The 20,889-nt window shown below is 37.6% G+C and overlaps 2 protein-coding genes across 3 annotated transcripts in view; one reads left to right on the forward strand and one right to left on the reverse strand.

Annotated features, from left to right (window-relative positions):
- The window catches only part of pkd1l2a (polycystic kidney disease 1 like 2a), a 372,606-nt gene that overhangs the window by 240,658 nt on the left and 111,059 nt on the right, over positions 1–20,889 (reverse strand). The gene's annotated exons all lie outside the window — the stretch shown is intronic.
- usp47 (ubiquitin specific peptidase 47) overlaps positions 1–20,889 on the forward strand; it is a 68,421-nt gene that overhangs the window by 6,305 nt on the left and 41,227 nt on the right. Inside the window, exons 2-3 of one of the 2 annotated variants that reach the window (XM_087258544.1) lie at positions 12,331–12,390; positions 19,719–19,913. In XM_087258544.1, the coding sequence (XP_087114670.1) occupies positions 12,331–12,390; positions 19,719–19,913 (255 nt within the window). 2 annotated transcript variants of the gene reach the window in all.

The following is a 20,889-nucleotide window of genomic DNA, read 5'->3' on the forward strand; positions in this document are numbered from 1 at the left end:
TTTTGTTGCAGAAATAATATTTATTAAATTGACATGCATATAAAAAAATTATGCAAAATAAATATTTCTTAATGCAATGTTTTATTTGTGTTTGATGCAAAGCATCAATTTCTTTTTCATATAGTAACAGTAGGACTTTTTATAGCAGATAACGCACACTCAAACACATTCAAGGCAGCGTGCTAGCAACTATCATTGCTAGTATTATTGTCATCATCGTCATCATTAATATTTTATAATTATTAGACATTCATTTTGGAATTATTGCACACAAATATCAATAAGTCATCACAGCATTAGTTAGATAGTTGTTTCTGGTTTTTGTTAGTGCTGACTGATGTTGTTTTCAAATATAATAAATCCCTTATTATACAATTTGCAGCGGTGCTCATTCATTTTTGGTGGGTGCTCCTAAATTTTTTCTGGTGCTCCTAAATTTTTTCTGGTGCTCCTAAATGTTTAAAGTTGGGAGCGCCGATGCTACCAAGTGAAAAAGTTAATTTCGAGCCCTGAATCTGCATATGTGCAGAACATCTGTTGATAATCTTTGCTAGCTTTTTTTTAGGGCACCGTGAATACGTTTTTCTGTGTTTGGTGATTAATCGTGACTTTTTCACATACAAAATAAAAATGTTTCTATTCACATAATATGTGTAACATATAACATATAAACGTTTATATAAAAAAAATACATGTAAATAAATATACAGAATTTTGTTATAAAAGAAAATAAATATCTAGTAAAATATGCAGTCCATATAGTGGAAATACTATCATCGTGTCAACATCTACATAAATAAATGAATTAAGTATTAAGCTGTCTGAAAGTGATGTCAGGGTACTAAACGTAAAACCACAGCTGCCCAACTCACTGCAGAATTAAACGTGCCCCTAAACTCGCCTGTTTCCACCAAAACTGTTGGTCTGTAGCTCCACAGGGTCAATATACATGGCCGGGCTGCTATAGCCAAACCTTTGGTCACTCGTGCCAATGACAAATGTCTGTTTCAATCGTGCCAGCAGCGACAATCTTTGGCTGTGGACAATGTGAAACATCTATTGTTCTCTGATGAATCCACCTCCACTTCATTTTGTCTTTCCCACATCTCTCTCTCTCTCTCTCTCTTTCTTTTTCTCTCTCAAATTATTGGCCGAATATTCATGTAATAAACGCTGCATATTTAGGTAATAAACTCTTTCCATAAAGCATAAGAATTGTCCATTTTGATTGACATTGTTAAACACTATCAAAATCCCTCCACCCCCGCCTAATTGTGCAGCACTGCATGGTACCCCTGAGCAAGGCACATAACCTCAGTCTTTTTTTTTTTTTTTTAGCAGTTTAAGTGTTGCAAATCACATTGAATCCAAAGATTCACTAAATAACCCAAGATCTTGCTCAATTTAATGCTGAGGACCCAATGTGCTGGCCGGTGATGCTGAGCTCTCTTCATTGTCAGATTGGCTGGTTTTAATCTGCTCTGGATGGGTTCTCTGTAATCAAGACCGTCCAGTGTCAGCAGGCGTTCATTCAGGACATCTCCTAATGAAGCCATTCATTTCAGATTAAATGTCCTACTTTTTTCAGTAGAGTTGCAAAGGGGCTGATCATTTTTGGTACATTTCTTCAAACTTTCCAATAAGTTTACACGGGAAGTTCATTTGTGAAATTGTAGAAATTTTCCAATTTGGAAGATTATATTGGAAAATGTACATAAATTGTATCGAATAGAAACGTAAATAATAATTCAATTTTTCTTTTCAACTCATTTCCTCTATGTAATTAACAAACCATCGGTATCTGCCTTTTTTATATTATTGATATGTAATATACACCGATATATGCTGATATACCAATACATACCATTATATACTGATACACCATTATGCGATAATGTTCACCTTTTTAAAGCTGCTTTGAAACATTACTTTTTGCGAAAAGCGCTATACAAATAAGCTTGAATTGAATCGAAATATTTAGGATTCACATTTAGTTACCAAAAATGATTGGCCGAAAACTTCATTTTTGGTTTCCAACTGAATGTAGAAAATATCTGACAGGACATTTCTATGTAGTACACTTGTTCCTGCTTGCAATAAATTGTAAATTCCCTCTTTATTCTCTTATTTTTCTGTTAGTTGCCATATATTTTACTGTTAGTTCTCATGGAAAGGTTCCAGCTTTGAAAATTTCCAGAATTTTGCAACCAGCTACTTTTCACTAATCCTGCAATCTTTGTTTTCCTGGCTTCTAGCTTTAAATGGAGGAGTGTTTAGCATTTTAGCAAATACCCTAAAGGCAGTTAAGCGTCACAGTAGCTTTTTGGTCAAAATCAGCTTATGTGTGGCTCCTATTATTATGATGCATGTTTGAGGGTCTGCTGGTGTTTCAAAAGACCACCTGCTAAAAGTAATTAAGCCGTTTGACAGAAGGCTTGAGGGTGACTCATTGGCCAGCGGGGCACATTTTTGCATTAAGCTTTCACAAGCTTTTTTTTTCGTAGTAAATATCTCCAGGGGCTGCTTTATAGGAAAGGTTTGCAAGTTTAGCAATCTTTAAATCTGTATTCAATTTTAGTTTGTATTCATAAGGCAGCTGAGCATTACATTGATATTCATCTCTGATAAGGTGTGGGCTTACATGCAACCTGTTGCATCAAACTCATTTTGTTACTTTAAAAAAGGGCTCCTATTTGATGTCTCCACAGTGGGCGGTGGTGTAAAGTAACTAATTACAAATACTCAATCTACTGTAATCGAGTAGGTTTTCTCAGGAATTGTAATTTACTAAGTACTTTTAAAATTGTGTACTTATACTCTCCCTTGAGTACATTTTTAGTGCTGTCTCTGTACTTTTACTCCACTACTTTTCTTCAACCTGCAGTCACTACTTTAGTTCTTTCTCGTTTATGGGGATTGGCTAAAGTAAAACAATCAGTCCTGTGATTTCTGTCCAATCAAATCACACAAAGAAAGTAAATGCATGATACTGAACAACATCAACACATCGGCGCTTAATAAATGCAGCAAACCTTTTGGAAGCATTACAAAATGTCCAAGATGATGTCCAAAATCTTTACACACATTGTTGCACAGACTTTTAATAGACTGGATGTCACTGATGAGAAAATAGATGTCGACTTTATGATGACTAAAATCACCAAACAGCCTTAAACAACCACTAAGTGAAATAAATGAAAAATGGAAGGAAAGACTGATCGAAGGTAGGACTGAAATTATGAAGGAAGGACCAAATTAATGAAGGATTCAAGGAAGGACTGAACAAACTATGGAAGGGAAGGAAGGAAGGAAGAAAAGAACGAACGAATAAATGAACAAAGGACCTAATGAAGGAAGGACCAAAATTATGAACGAAAGAACAAATGAATGAATGAACAAATGAAGGGAGGATCTAAAGAAGGACCAAATGAATGAAGGCAGGACAGAACAAAGGACCTAATGAAGAAAGGAACAAAAATATAAACTAAAAAACAAACAAACGATCGAACGAATGAACAAAGAAAGGACCAAATGAATGAAGTAAGTATTCAAGGAAGAACTGAACAAACTAAGAAAGGAAGGAGAGAACAAACGAATGAACAACGGGCGTAATGAAGGAAGGAACAAAAATATGAATAAGCGAATGAATTTAGGTAGGAACGAAGGACTAAATAAATGACGGAAGGAACGAACAAACTAATGAATGAAGGAGGGAAAGAACAAACAAACAATGGAAGAAAGGTTGAAAGTAACAAACAAATATAGGAAGATCACTAAATGCACTACAGAATGTTACGTTTACACATCCCTGCACAAGCTGCATGTAAATGCATCAGCTCTGCACAGTGTAATACTCACTACTTTTGAAAGGTCTACTTTTTACTCATACTTTGAGTAATGTTTACAGCAGATACTTTTACTCTACTTGCACTACATTTTTGGGCAAGTAATGCTACTTTTACTTGAGTATGATTTTTCAGTACTCTTTCCACCACTGAAAACGGTTTTGTGAAGATTTACCTCAAAATACCCATCAGATCAATTATTATACCCTGCTGAAAATGTCAATTTTGTGGTGAGATTTGTTTTCAAGATAATTTGCGCCTATGCCTTTAAATGCAAATGAGCTGGTTCTTCCGGTCCAATGTTCCAGCTTGTCTGTGTCAGATAAAAGCAGTACGATCATGGGTTGCATTCGAAATTGCCTACTACTCAGTAGGTACAACAATTGAATTTGAATTAACTACTCAGCCATTAGAAAAGTACGTTCCATCTAGGGTTGTGCTGATAGACGATTCCATCGCCAATGGGCGACAAACTTAACGATGCTGAGCCGATGCATGATGAATGAAGGAAGGGCCAAAATTATGAACGAAAGAACGAATGAATGAATGAACAAATGAAGGGAGGATCTAAGGAAGAACCAAATAAATGAAGGAAGGACAGAACAAAGGACCTAATGAAGAAAGGAACAAAAATATGAACTTTTCTTCATTCATCATGATACCCCCTCATCCATCATGATACGCCCCACATTTAATTTGATATATAACTTATTATTTGCATGTCATCTTAAAAGCAATAACGGTCTTTTCATGAGCTGTGTTAAATTTTACATATAGCTGCTGCTTGCACGTCTGACAGCATCGCAAGGATTAAATGAAGGATTATACAGTACCTCTTGCGCTTAAAATTAAAAGATTCAGTGGCAAATGCTGTTACCTGCGAACCCCGTCCCACAGACTTTACAGTAAATGGCTTAAGTTATTTTCATAGCGGATTTGAAGCCACTGGAAGTCTTTTATCCACTCTTAGAAAAGTGTAAATGGTGGATTAACATTCAGCACATGATCACTAATAAGATGTCCCATTATTAGTAACTTTAGGTGTATTCGAAAACAAAATCTGTCAGAGTTATTTTCATTCCCTCATCTTCAGCACTTCACATTTTCGCGATTGTAGCTCCTGTCATCTGAAGGCAGAAGGCATTGACTGAGTGATTGACAGCTGATATTAACCAATCATTCATGTTCAGTTCTAGAGCAGTGGGCCAAGAAGAGCACAAAGGCGGGGCAAGCGTTGCAGGCTTTTTTTACTTGAACAAGTTCACATAACAACTGTTTATCCGTTCCTGAGTGCTGCGTTTGACGTTTTTAGGTGCAAAGATGCATTCTGCATAAATGTCTCCTAAATGCGAGCACGTGGTGAGGATTTTGCAGTGAAAACATTGAAAATGCATGTACTCGCCCAAATGCTTCCAAATATATTTTAAGGTTGCATAGATAAAATTTCGAGCGCATATGCGACCAAAACGGTCGAGCTCTACCATCTTGTTATTATTTCCTCTTAATAATAATAAAATAAGGAAGTTATCATCAATCACAATACAAATTACAGTGAACTCCAAATGGAGTCTCCTCCACCAGCTGTGGGAAAAGCCATTAGAATGAAACCGATCACTCCAGCTATACATGCCAGAGTCCCGTGGAAAAAAAGTGATTGACTGGTGGTAATTTGTGTGTAACTTTTATGGTTTGGTTATGGGTAAAGCAAAGACCATGTGGGTCAGGTAGTGATAACGGTATGCTACAATTAATTAATTTGTTATGAATTAATTAATATTTAACAACGAACCCCACCCCTGCCTACGGCCACGATGCCATCGTCCATTGCGATGTTTCCCATTAGACATCGTACGATGCCAAATTGGTCACTATCGCCCAACCCAAGTTCTATATTGTATGAATGTAGGTAGTATGAATGGTACTCGGACGTACTACATCTGCTATTTTGATATGATCACGTGGTCTACCCATGTCAGTTGCGTTGCTTCACTACCATTCATTAATTCTCTCGCAAAGCATCATGTTGTGGCGTAGCGTCTGTCGCATGCGCACTTCAGAATCTCGCTGGAAGTAGTAGCTCATCCAGGTACTTCTCGCATACGTAGAACTTCTATAAATTTGAACATAACTCTCGGCTCACACACTGCTTTTAGCATACTATATAGTATGAAAGTATGTGATTTTGGACACAGCCCTGAACAGCGACTACTCTGAAGCAGAAACTCAAATACTACAGTAAGACTGAACCAGAAAGTTTCACAATGGTTATTTGTTGTTGTTATAGAGTTTATTCAGCCTTTCTGCAGCAATGAATGAGCCACACATATAGTTGACGTCAGAATTATTAGCCCCCCTGACTTATTAGCGCCCCTGTTTTTTTTCCCCCAAATTTCTGTTTAATAAAGGGAAGATTGTTTTAGCACATTTCTTAGCATAATAGTTTTAGAAACCTATTTCTAATAACTGATTTATTTTATCTTTGCCATGATGACAGTAAGTAATATTTTACTTAATATTTTTCAAGACACTTTTGTACAGTTTAAAGTGACATTTAAAGGCTTAACTAGGTTAATAAGGTGAACTAGGCAGGTTAGGGTAATCGTATAACTAAGGTTTGTTCTGTAGACTATCGAAAAAAAAGAGAGGGTGCTCGCTGCAGAGCCATTTGAGGAGAGGTGAGCTCCAGAGAGGGGGAGCATGAGCTGTCGCTCCTCCTCCTGTAAGCTGTTTTAATGCGTACACCAACCCCACCCCTAACCCTACCCCCAGTGACATCACTCGTAGAAGAAGTGCAAAAAAGGTGGAGCTCAAGCTTAAGCTCCCCCTCTCTGGAGCTCACCTCTCCTCAAATGGCTCTGCAGCGAGCACCACTTGAAAAAAAATAGCTTTAAGGGGCTAATAATTTTGTCCGAAAATTGTTTTTTTTTTAAATTTAAAACTGCTTTTATTCTAGCCGAAATAAAACAAATAAGACTTTCTCTAGAAGAAAAAATATTATCAGACATACTGTGAAAATTTCCTTGCTCTGTTAAAAATAATTTGGGAAATATTAAAAAAAGAAAAAAAAATCAAAAGGGGACTAATAATTCTGACTTTAACTGGAAATGCTGTTACTAATTTCACTGTCGTGCACCCACTTATAACAATTTTTGTACATTTACTTATGGCAAATATATCAGTATGCCCTCCATATAGCAAGTATTTAACGTCCATAAAAAGAGACTCGTCCTAGTTCTTTTCTTTAAGTCTACTACTTCTCGAAGTGTAGCTGGATTTTACAGAGATTTGAAACAGATCTTTAATCCTAGTTTCTTTGTAAATCCTGTCTTGTAAGAACAATGATATGCATTAATAGCTAAACTATCAGTTGGCAGGGTTAACCAAACAGCTACGTCACAGTTCGGTTGGCCTCAAAATTTCGGAGATTGGGTCATAATTTAATTCAATAATATAAAAAAAGGACTTGATGTGTTTATACCACTCTAATATGGCCGTGTATACGCTATTCCTACACGCATTTATGTACAAACAGCTTCCAAAAGTTGATTTTGCATGAAAGAATTCCTAAGCAATTTAAACCAACCTCTAAACACTAGGGCTGTACTCATCAAGTTTTTTGTGGCTCCATCCAATCGGAGTCATTTATTATTGAGGATCTGCCAATGCAAAGTGTTGATCCGATACCTGTATTAGTATCCTAGTGCTATGTGTACTTCTGACTGCATAAAGGTAAATGATCATATGCTGACAGCTGTACGATAATAAGTTGAATCCCTTCTTTGCAGATTTATTATTGTTTTATTTAAGGTAGAACAATTAAGTTTCAGTTATTATATTAACAGTTCAGGGCAGCAAACTTGTGTAAGTATAGTGTACTAAACATGAACATCAGCATCTCTGCCCGGTTCAGATTTAGACAGTATTGTAATTAAACTTGACCTCATTCCAATACTATAATTGTGTCCCAAATGACTCGCTAAACACAGCGCACTTAAACACTCTGCAATTACACACTCAGTTATGTTGTGAGAAAGTTCATGAAGTACATGAATATATATCTGGGCTGCCAGTCGATTAAATTATTTAGTCCCACATTTTATTAGGCGGCCTTAGCTACTATGTATTTGCATCAGAAAATAAATACAATGTACTTACTGTGTTCATAATGTATTGCAGAAGACTTCTGGTGCTCTTGAGGATACGGGTAGGGTTAGGGACAGGTTTGTTGGTATGGGTTGGTTTAAGGGTGGGTTAAGGTGTAAGGGATGGTCAACATTGTTATTCCAAATGTAATTACAGAAATGAATTACAGATGTAAATAATTGCATGTATTTAATCAATCAATCAATCAATCAATCAATCAATCAATCAATCAATCAATCAATCAATCAATCAGAAATACAATGTAAAAACATGTTTTTACACAATATGTAGATTTGTAACAAATTATTAATTTCAGTGCAAGTTACATATTAGTTGAGGCCACTTAATATAAAGTGGGACTAGGTCTGGGCTGATAAATGAATTATGAAATCGTGATCAAATTTATGTCAATAACAATGATAAAATGTTGACGTTTTTACTGTATATTGATCTAAGAACCAATCACAAAGCAGAAATGTCCAACAATGGGAATCTAAAAGTGTGTTGATATTAGAAATGTACAAAATTTTCAAACACCGAAAATGTATCGGCCAAAAATATGTTAAGCCATTTAATAATTTTCACATTTTTGTGGTTTCAGTCATTGTTTGCTCTTAAATCTGGAAGCATTAACAACTTGGATTGAAATATATATTGTGATTGTTCAGTATGGAAAACAGTTATTGAGATTGCATTTTTGCCATATCGTCCAGCCCTAATTGGGAGCAAATATTTAATCGTGGTTTAATTAATTGCATAAAAACTGGAGTTAACTCAATATTAATTACAACTTAATTGCACATTTAATCTGTTCCAAATGTACCTTAAATTAATATAGCATTGTATTTTGAAACTGCATAACAACAACATCAGGGACTTAAAAGTTCACACAATAAGTGTGCACACTTAAAATGAAAATTATTGACTGAAGCACTTGACAGAAAACCGAATACCAATTACATTTATTCTAGTTTTTTTTCCCCCATATATTTAGCTAATTTTGTCTAACTTTTTTTCTTGTTGACAGAACCATTACAATAAGGTTTAGCCAGACCTAACGCATGAACTCAACGCAGAAGTATAAATTGGGCGTAATTACATAGAATGACATACTCAAATGACTTTAAACTAGTTTAATTTGTGGTCTGTTTTGGAAGTGTTTTCACACCAGATGCAGCATTCTTAAAAAATAATCACCTCATTCGCGTAAATAGACGCGTAAACATTTTGAGTTTATTTGCTTCATTCGCGTGTTAAATTCGCTTCATTTATGTATGAAATTCACTTTACAATAGATGTGGATTTGCATCTTGAACAGGGCTTCTGTCTGCCCGGTGACTAGCTTCGTTGCTACATAGATTTAATTGAGAGAATAGCTGTGTTTATGTGCTTTAGGAACCCTGAAAACTAGCGTAGATGCGTTTGGCGCCATGTCTGAGTCTACTGGATGCTTTCAGAGGTGCACCCAGCTCTGTGAAATCATCAACTCCTCCAGAAACTGGATGATGGAGGCTTTCTGCGGTGCTTTAGACTGAGTCGAGCCCAGTTTGATGAACGGTTGTCCGGAGTTGGCAAGAGCATTTCTCCTCAGGACACCAACAACTAAAGGCACTACGTCATAATCATAACAATTCATTGCTAGATGTTTATTTTTGAAGAATTATTCAGTGGCATGTTTTTGATGGCTGGTTGTCGCCACCTTTTGGTTAAACAATGTTATTGCCTACATTTTCTTTTTCTTTTTTTTTTTTTTACTTCTGTGTTATTTGACTGTTTGTAAACTAAAGACTCTCTTGATTTTAGCCTTTTAAGGATTAATAAACATGCAAATCACCATAATTTATAAATTGTTGCGTGGTTGTTGATATATTCCGATCTTTTAATGATTAATCGTGCAGCTTACACTGAATGTATTGATGCAGGCTAAACAAATAATGACATAAACCTTTAATAACCTAAGAAACCCACCACATCCCAAAAAACCTACCACATCATCTTCTTTCATTATTATATTTTACAGGAAAGTCTAAATGCTTTCATACATGTGATTTAAATGACGCGAGAGGTGATCTCTTTGTGATGGTTACAAATTTAGGAATACATTCATTCATTTTCTTGTCGGCTTAGTCCCTTTATTAATCCAGGGTCGCCACAGCGGAATGAACTGCCAACTTATGCAGCAAGTTTTTATGCAGCGGATGCCGTCCCAGATGCAACTCATCTCTTGGAAACATCCACACACACTCATTCACACACACACACTCATACACTGCGGAAAATTTAGCCTACCCAATTCACCTGTACCACATGTCTTTGGACTGTGGGGGAAACCGAAGCACCCGGAGGAAACCCACATGAAAGAAAGTGAGAACATGCAAACTCCACACAGAAACGGCAACTGAGCCGAGGTTCGAACCAGCGACCTTCTTGCTGTGAGGCGACAGCACTACCTACTGCGCCACTGCCTCGCCGAAATTTAGGAATAATCTACCAATAAAAAATGTATTAATCTGCGGGTCATGTGTGTTCCAAACCATGGTTGTGATCTGTATGAATCATGGATCAACCATGATCCGTTACACCCCTAACAAACAATTGGATGGAAATTATATGGAATTCTCCTTGAGTAATGATCAGCCACTTGCTGTCGGCTTTGATTCAGCCTCTCTGATAGTGTTCAAAGGGACTGAAAATGCTAAGTTGTATCCCAGTAGCCCTCTGTCTCTCTTTCTCAAATAGTTGGTGCCTGTGTGCCAGGTGGTATTTTGGTTTTAGATCAGTTATTGATGTCGCCCGCATGGTTTGTATCACCCACGGGACCAGAACATGAGCAAAATTATCATTCATGACTTCATCCTACCATGGGAACCTATATGCCTGGAAATGTGTTCCTCACAAATCGTCACCTTAGAATTACAAGGTGCCATCTGACATTTTTGTCAAGATTTGGTTATTGACATATTCTTATTAAATGACAACTTATTTACATTATGGGATGTTTTTTTTTTCTATAAGTTATTTACATTTTAAGACTTTTTTATTTAAAAAAAACACTGTTACGCACATACTGTTTGCTATGGAATGCAAAAACTTTAAAGCTCAATATCTCAAAATCATTCAGAACGCAGATAGAACCTTATAATTCCAAGGTGTCGAAATGTTAATTCCTTTTTCGTTCTTTTTTTGAACATTGTTTATTGGGTTATAATGGTTAGCACTGTCGCCTCACAGCAAGAAGGTCGCTGGTCCGTGTCCCAACTGGACCAGTTGGTATTTCTGTGTGGAGTTTGCATGTGTTTGTGCGGGTTTCCCACACAGCCCAAAAACCTGTGCTGTAAGTGAATTGGATAAACTAAATTGGCTGTAGTGTATGAGTGTATGTGTGTGTGAATGTGAGGCCCCGTTTACACTACTGTATAATAAGGGAAGGATACGCAATGACACAAAGCCCCAATCAGGTAGCGAATCTCAGCAGCCCCGCCTCCGTTTTCACATGTCTCCGTTTTCCCTCATCAACACTGAGATGGAGCAGCAGCGATTTAGAATGAAAACGGCCTCTCCAGCGCTTCCAAAACGCTTCTGTTTTCTGCGTTTGAAAACTCCGGCGTAGTGTGGACGGATGGCGTAGCTGTATCCAAACTTATGCGTTTTCATACCCTAACCCTAACTAAAATGCATTAGTGTAAATGAGGCCTGAGAGTGTATGGGTGTTTCCCAGTATTGGGTTGCGGCTGGAAGGACATCCGCTGCGTAAAACTTATGCCAGAATAGTTGGCCGTTCAATCCACTGTGGCAACTGTTGATAAATAAGGGACTAAGCCGAAGGAAGATGAATGAATGAATGAATATAAAAAGATTTGAATTTAATTTGTCAAAATTAGTTGCGGCATTGTTTATTATTTTTTTTATTTCAAGACCTCATACTTGCACAAATGATATCTCCCCAACAAAATATTGAATATCATGAATTCACATGTTTTTCCCCGTTTGTTGAAAGTGGTTTTCTCCAGTGGGATAATGATCGTGTCGCCCTCTGCACCTTGTCATAATGAATACTCTGCTCTGGAGTACATGTGAGCACCTAACGATATTATCCCTGATAAAAATACCCTCTAATCTGATAATGCCCCTGCTAGCGTTGACATCAGTGTGTCTTTTAAACCAGCATCTCCACATTTTCTGCTTTAGATCTCCATTTTTCTGCTGTGTGTTGACCTTTAGCTGATATCAGACATCAGCGGTGCTCATATGGTGATGCTCAGGCTTGCGCTCGGGGCTGCTATGACTTCTCTTCAACAGTGTGTTTGTGTGTTTGTTGTTGTTGTTGTTGTTCTGTTATCAGGGCATTTTTTGGAGTTGCAGGCAGAGTATTTTTGAGGAAATGCAGAAGAAGTTCTCGCAGGTAGTGTGTATGTGTGTGTGTGTGTGTTGCATGTGTGTGTGCTTAAAGCATGATGATTCATTTGACACTAACACTCAAATGAAGACGTCAGGGCAAAGAGGGAAGCTGAGGACAAGATGCTATTTTAGGCACATGAGAATTTGAGAATGTGTGTGAATAAATAAAAAAAAGATAAATAGAAAACTCTAAATAAAAATGCAAAAATCAAGAAGTCTGGTTCTTTTATATGCAAAATGCTGTATTTAAATTTGCACACTGGGAGCGCTGACCTCACCATACAGTATTCAAGATGTCAAAAAAAATGATAATAAGCAGGAAAAATGCACTGTTTTTAAAAGAATAAATAAAATTATAATAAACATGTTCTTACATCTGCAATTAATTTGAACATGCTTGATCTTTCTCCCCTAGTATGTACAGTGTATTTGGGTAATAACTCAATAATAATTTATGTTAATATTTATATTTTTTATATAGAATATGATTTTGTTTCGTTAAAATGGTTTAATTAATTAGACACATGTAGGACTACAACTAACGATTATTTTAACAATCGAATGATCTGTCGATTATTTCTTCGATTAATCGATGAATTGGATAAAAACAAAACAAGAAAAGCATTCATTTCCAACCCTTTATTAAAAAATGCTCATCCGTGAGCTGTAATAATAATAATAATAATAATAATAATAATAAAAACATTAATAAAATAGTTTTGTCCTGTTTTTAATCCAAATATCTAAAAAAAAAAAAAATCAAGATACATACTAGACAGATGAAATAGCAAAAAATGATGTCTTGTTTTCTGAAATAAACCCACCTCAAAATAAGTGATTAGTGGCTTAAGACAAGCAAAAGTATTTGCAAATTATTTGCCAATGGGGTTAGAAAAATAATCTTAATAAGAAATAATCTCAAACAGAAGTTAAGCATCACTTATTTGTGTTATTAATTATTTTTTAGATATTTGGACTGATAATTAGACAAAATGACAGAAAGAAAGAAAAGAAAGAAAGAAAAGCAGCTTTGCAGTGCAGCTATACTTGACAACAAATGGAAAAATGAATGATCCAAAAAAAAAAAAAGGCGAGTAAATAAAAACATGTCTTAAGTCTTGCAAAGTGCAAAGTAACTTTACCACTGCTGCCTTACTACTGTGGTTAACCCTTTTGCTTGTGAGTTTTAAAGATTCTGGAACCAGGAGTCAGTTTTGTTAGGTGAACATTATTTTTGAACGTTCAGCCTTAATGTTTCACCAAATCATCTGGTGAAATTATATTCATATTGCGGCAAAATAAAATATCGCATTATATATATATATATATATATATATATATATATATATATATATATATATATATATATAAGCATCATATTCAATGCATATTTTCAAATATATTAAAATTTTTATTTTAATAGCTTCCGAGAATCCAAAAAGAGCCACTTATTGATAAATAATGTTTTGATAGCTGTTTTAACATGAAGTTACGATTAAATTGCCTAGTTTCAATTATGAAATAGTTTAATAACATGCAGGAAATGTTCATGGGCCAATGACATGGCGCATTGAAATGGTCTTTATTGCTACATTTGTGGAAGATTAACATGATTTATTGTTACAGCATTATGAGGTATTAAAATGCTGTAATTAAAAACATATTTGCTTTTTTATTTATTTTAAAGGGAAATGTCCCCCAGATGTTTTCTTCATGGACAAATGTTTTAATTTTATTTATAATATTGTGTAAAAGAATGAATTTTTTTCAAGTTTCAACCACCTATGAAAAGCAACTTAAGTAATCTTTTTTTCTTCAAAGTAAACATCTGCTTAGCAAAAATAGGAGCATGAGATTAGATCGATTTTATATGGTTAGAGATCATGCATCACACAACAGATTTTGTAGTCAACATATAAAATCACCACAGTCCGGGCTGTAAAAAGCAATAAAACATTAAAGGGCAATAAATGGTATTACAAAAACTATTTGTCTTTTTTAAAGTATATATAGGAAGCATTCATATTGTTTTTACAGTAAGCAAGTAAAATAAATACAAAAATAAAGTTACCTTAAAGGGATAGTTCAAAGTTTCTTTCCTCTGTTGAACACTAAAGAAAACAATTTAAAGAAAGGTGAAAACCAGTAAACTGACTTGAGTAGTAGGAAAAACAATAGCTTTGGAAGTCAATAGTTACAGGTTTCCAGCTTTCTTCAAAATGTCTTTTTTGTGTTTAACAGAAGAAAGAATACCTTAAAAGTTTGAAACAAGTAAATGATGACAAATATTTACATTTTTGGGTGAACTATCCCTTTAAGTAAAGTATTTTCTGTGTTCATCCCATCAAAAGAATACAAAGAAATGTTTTGCCTGCTTCGTTCTTAGAATCCTCGGTCAGCGGTAACATGATCAGTTCTTTAGCAGACACTCAGACAGTGTATAAAAAGACCATGGCTCTGCATTGTAAACAACACCTGTGTTACGATCCCTGGAATAAATGTGCACAAGTCAACAGGGGCACATTGTATAATGGAAGAATCTTCCAAATGGGTTATTTTTTTTAAACACAAATTACTCAAAGTCATTTGTAAGCAATGGGGAGCCCAGCAACTAACAGAAACTAGCTGGAACTCTCCGCTTTAAACTTACAAAGACAGGTGAGGAAAAAAGTGTAACGATTTGGGGAAAGCTGCGACAGAGAAACAGAGCGAGAGGATCCGCCTCCTTTCATTTTATAGCCTTTTTTTCCCCAGCTCAATCAATAAGTAACTAGAGAAAGCAAAGCAAAAAAAAAAAAAAAGATAAAACAATATTGACCCTATTGACTCTAGACCTGGGTGTACATTAGACGCATGTAACAACTTGCAATTAATCAACACTACTACTCTCAGAGTCAACAATATGCCTTTGACTGCATAATGCAACCCTAAAAACCTAAACCATAACTTCAATTTTCTAAGCCAGACAACACAGGCTCATTGGAAATAAATGCTTCAGCCTATATTTTTGTAATAACATACATTTAACTGCAGATTCTAGGTAAAAAAATAAGGTTACGGGGCAGTACGACGCCAGCTACTTTAGTTCCTTTTCACTATAATGATATTTACGGAGGCATATTTCTTTCTTTGTAGCTGCATGTCACCCTGTGTCGCTAGTGGGAGTTCCCACCATAAAGGCCCGTTCACGCCGGGACGCTTATTGCTAACATTTTCCGTCAATGTTTAGCACCTCGTGACTAAACAAAGGGCGGCAATGTGATCGTGCAAACCAACGTGCAAAATGCCAAGCAAAAAAGCGTCATTTTTGAAGAAACGCCTCATGCTCGTTTTTTTTTTGTTTGTTTGTTTGTTTGTTTTGATGCACCACATCAAAACCTTCTCCACCAATCAGATTGCCACTTTTGTTCAAGTGCACGGAACTGCTGAAGTTACAGTAAACAGCACTTGGAGGCGCTCAAACGCAAAACTTTTAATGCGAACGCACATTGAAGAAGATGCCCAGAGGCGATATGAACGTGGAGCTGCTTATTGCACTAGTGAACAAAAATAATTTCTTCTTCGCTGGAGCTGCTACTTGAACCATCCATGATTGTTCGAATTGCCAGTAACTTCAACAACAAGCGTGTCAACTTTCTGTCTTCTTCTTCTGTGTTACAAGCGGGTGTCAGAAGCTTAAAGTTGTTTAGCGCTATCTAACGTCAAGGAGTGATTTTGCGTTTTCTTCTGCTCGATGCCAGTTAAAATTGCTTTGGTTTGAATGCGGAAAAATGTCTCAAAATCCTGACGATACACACAAATGAAAAACCTCCTGATGTGTATAAGCCTTAAGCCTGATTTATACTTCTGCGTCAAGTGACCGGCGTAACCCACGGCGCATGCAACGCGCGTGGCTGTGCATTTATACTTCTGCGCGCTGTCTCTGTTGGTCTGCATTAACACTTCCGAAACGCTAGTTGGCAGTGAGGTGTAAATGTTCCTCTGTGTCGAGTTTCTTCGCTGCTTTTTTGCTTTTCCTGAACACTTCCGGGATGTACAAGTGGCTCAAACTCGCTCATTTTGAATCAGGAACCGGCGGACGTGCAACAACTTTAACTATGAGGTAAACACAAAACAAAACTTTCCATCCGGAGCTCCTTCACGGGACTCCACACTTGTAAACAATCGCTACATTGGGTTCGCGCCATTCGCGCGGCTCTCGGTCCCACCCCGACTCGTCAGCACTACCAAGCCGACCAATCACAGAGCTTGCGCTACGCGTTGTTGTGACGTGTAGTTACATTTTTTGAGAGGTGCACGTCAGCCACAGCGAAGGGCTATGCGTCAGCGCCGTAGCATACGCCGGTGTTTGACGCAGAAGTATAAATCAGCCTTTAAGGTTGCTTAGGTAATGTTCATGATGATTCACTGGGAATGAATGAGTTTATGTGCCAATGAAGTTGTCAAAAGTATAAAGTTCAGTACCAATCGGTACTTGTGTTGTCACGATACTGGAATTCGATATATTAATCGGTACTGCAGTTTTAAAAAAGTCCATTTCACAGTGGTGAGTTCGGGGATGACTTTCACGGTCACATGAACACAATGGCAAATCAGCACTGTTCAAAAATGTGCTCAACAGTGCTCAAATGCTAGCAGGAAATGGATTTTTAAAATTTCAGCACCAAATAGTGTCAAATTCCAGTATCGTGACAACACTAATCGATACAGAATTCAAAAAATGCTGATCTGTGTAGATCAGGGGTGCCCAAGCTCGGTCCTGGAGGGCCGGTGTTTTGCATATTTTAATTCCAACCCCCATTAAACACACCTTTACCAGCTAATCAAGCTTTTTCTAGTTATACTAGAAACGTAATGGGCCAACACTGGCGACATGGTCAGAGTATTTAAGACCCCTTTACACTTATACATTTTAGTTTTAAAATGATGTTTTAGAATGAAAATGATCCACGTCCACACTGGCATTTCACCTAGCGCAGTGATTCTCAAACTGTGGTACGTGTACCACTAGTGGTACGGAGGCTTCCTTCTGGTGGTACGCGGAGGAATGAAATATGTCATGTACATGCTACATATATTTCAAAATTTATCAAAAATTGGGTATATTATATCCCAAATATCACATAGCCTATATTTCTGAGGTAATCTGCCATGTTTTTTTTTAACTGTGCAGAGTTGTAGCTGCTTTACTAGGCCTACTACGCTACTGTATTTCAATACTGCTCATTTTGGTGGTACTTGGAGAGACAATTTTTTTCTGAGGTGGTACTTGATGAAAAAAGTTTGAGAACCACTGACCTAGCGTTTCTGAACAGCTCTCCGTCCACACTACACCACTGAAAACACACCTGAACCAGCTAATCAGGTTTTTTCTAGTTATACTAGAAACCTCTTGGGAGGTGTGTTGAAGGAAGTTAGAGCTAAACTACATAGGACACCGGCCCTCCAGGAACGAGTTTGGACACCCCTGGTGTAGATCAAGAGCATGGAGATACAAATAACTGCTGCAGTAGAACCGGATCGCTTTTCATTTGCATAAAGTTGAAAGATTCTCAACTTGGTCGCATCGATCATCATGCCTACGGTAGCTTGCGTAGCGAAAGTTCCCTAAATTCGCTTGTTTTCCATTTAAATGAACTTGCTTTGTTGCTCGTTGGTCAGTGGTTCGCTAGGTGATCTGTATGATAAGCCTCCGCCTTCTCATGGACATGTACAAGAAGGACCGACACGTACGACAAAACAAGGACAAGGAAATATACCCAAAGCAATGTATTTTACGTTTTTCAAACATTACATTCGCAATCTGATGATGGCAAATACAATCAGTCCAGATGTGCCAATCACTATAGTTAGACAAAAAAAGACAGAAGTAGATATTCACAAAGAAAGTTAAATACACCAACGTTTTTTTTTTTTTTTTTTTTTTTATATTCTCTTTTTTTTGTATCACAAAATGATTTTATATTCTGTAGCTGATTGTGATAAAACATTTCCGCATGTTCAAAATTAACTTTATAGCTTTTTTTTAATCTGTTGTACCAAACCTGTATCAAACCGTGACCCCATTAGGCATGTACTGAACCATGACGTCTGTGTACCATTATACCCCTAGTTTACAGGCAGGAAGTGAAGAATGTATACTGACATCATGCATATTTGTTACAAATCTTTGTATGTTTGTGCAGGATGCAAGATTCAATTACTGACCACTCGTTTCAGTCAGAATCTCTTCTGTGGATAGACAATAAGGGCCTACTCACACTATGCCATCCGTACCATGCCCAGGCCTGTTTCTCGGATCGTTTGAGAAGTGTGAGTGTGCTGAATCAGGCTCAAGCACGGTTCACTTGGCCGGCCCTGGCCCGGTTGGAAGAGGTGTGCCTGAGCCCGGTTCACTTAGGCTTTGGCGCGGTACGCTTGTGTGTGAGTGCAAAACGGGCCAAAGTCCAAAACTGAAAACGAGACGTGACTTTTAAGGCACTGTTTCATATGGATTTATTAATAATTCTTACTGTTCAGTGAACGCAAACTGCCGTAGCTTATTAAAGACGCAAACCCCTCACTGCACGACAACAGCGCGCCTTCAGCAGACCTCCTCATTCCTGCAGCACGAGTGCTTTATGATTGTTTATGAGCGGCAAAAGTGGCGGATCTGTTCGGCGAAATATCTGACTGCGTTTCCCCGCATACCTAAGGACTGTTTCGCGAAATATTTGACTGCATATCAAACGACTGAAACGATATAACTAGAGAAATCTCCACTGTGCTGCTGAGTGAGAGCGCTTCTCACTGAACAGCCCAGCATCGATGACGTAAGCGTGCCGAAGCCCGTTTGTGGTGTGAGCGCGGGCCGTCGGGGGAGACGGGAGGGGGGACAAGCATGCTTTGGCCCGGTTCGAGGCAACTGTACCTAGTGTGAGTACGGCCTAACTTTATTTTTTGTGCATTTTGATACTTGAAAATATAAAATTTATAAACATTTTTTTTTTGTGGTCATGTTTTTGGTTTGTTTAAGCTTGTTTTTTTCCTTTACTAGAGTGCAGAACTAAATTTCTAACCTGAGTAGCTTTGAGTCAGTTGAAGTGTGTCTCATACGGTTGCTTGTTTACATATTTCCTGGCTTACCATATGAAACAGTGGCCTTCAGAGTGTTACATAGCACCATGCTTGATCAGTTCTTTGATGATATTGCATTGCACAAGAAAACTATTGCACTTTTGCTTGTCAAGTGCTTTTTTTTTTAAATGAAGTTATCCAAACAGGGACTGAGCTCAAATTAATACGTGTGCTTGGTCAACTAAACTTAAATCATGCGTGTTTGTGTATTTGCAGATTGAAAGTGCAGCGGAGGAGCCAAGAGTGTTGTGTATAGTGCAGGACACCACCAATGCCAAGACCGTCAATGAGAGGCTGACGCTCAACCTGCCCGCCTCCACCACTCTCAGCAAATTCTTTGAGGATGTGGCGCACAAGGCTGGATACGTCAACGGCACTTTCTGCCTGTCATGGGCCAACACTGGCGACATGGTGAGAGTCTTTAAAGGGCCATGAAACCCCCTCGTTTCAGCAGGGTGTTTTCACACCTTTACTTTGGAAAAAGTCAGAAAAGTGGGCGTCTCCAGCTCTGTTTAGGGGGGAGTGTTGGAGAAAGAAAAGAGGCATGGTGTGGGAGTGTCTATTTGGGCACGCGCTGACTTTCAGAGTAAAAACACACACACACACACACAGGGGAGAAAGTGACTGTGTTTACATGGACATCTGCAGTCAAATTATTTGCCAAATTATTAAATGGTGGACTTTAATTGCAGTTTGGCTCTTTCATTCAGGGAATTCATTCATGTCCCTCGCGACAAACGAGATATTTGATTCGAGGAACTGCTCTAAGGGTGTAATTTTCATGCAATGTTTGATACCGCACGGCGAATGAGAGAAAAAAAAAAACTCAGCATTTCCCAGAAACTTAGATGCACTCGGCAGGTAGTGTCAGAAAGCCGCGTGTGTTATTCCGGTCACAAACTGCGGTGAAAATCCTACACAAGGTTAAAGTTTGGTTGTGGTGCTAACATGTTTACACTCGGTGCAATAGTTTGTTCGATACGAACAAACTGAATAAACAAAGAGCACTGGTCGCTCACTTACCAAATATGTAGAGACAGGACAATCACCAGCAACTAGAGCCGCGTCTTTATGAAGAGAATACTACAAGCAAATCCGGATCTCAGCGTTTGCAGATGAGAACAGCTCTCAGGTAAACAATAATCCTCCTTAGACACGTAAGTTAATGTTGTCGAGCGTCGCGTACACTGTAATCCACACGTGACTCCAGCTGAGCTCTCACAGAGAGAAAATGAAAACAAAACTTAACGGCAGCAAACTATAAAAGCAACACTTCACACTTGTTTTGCCAACACAACGTGGCGTGTCTGCCATCTAAACACTGTGACAGTAATGAATATTAATGAAGTTGCACAATAGAGCGCGCTGATTGGTTTGAACCAAGCTT

The sequence above is a fragment of the Danio rerio genome, chromosome 7 (assembly GCF_052040795.2).
Source record: "Danio rerio strain M-AB ecotype USA chromosome 7, GRCz13ab, whole genome shotgun sequence".
Taxonomy (NCBI): Eukaryota; Metazoa; Chordata; class Actinopteri; order Cypriniformes; family Danionidae; genus Danio; species Danio rerio.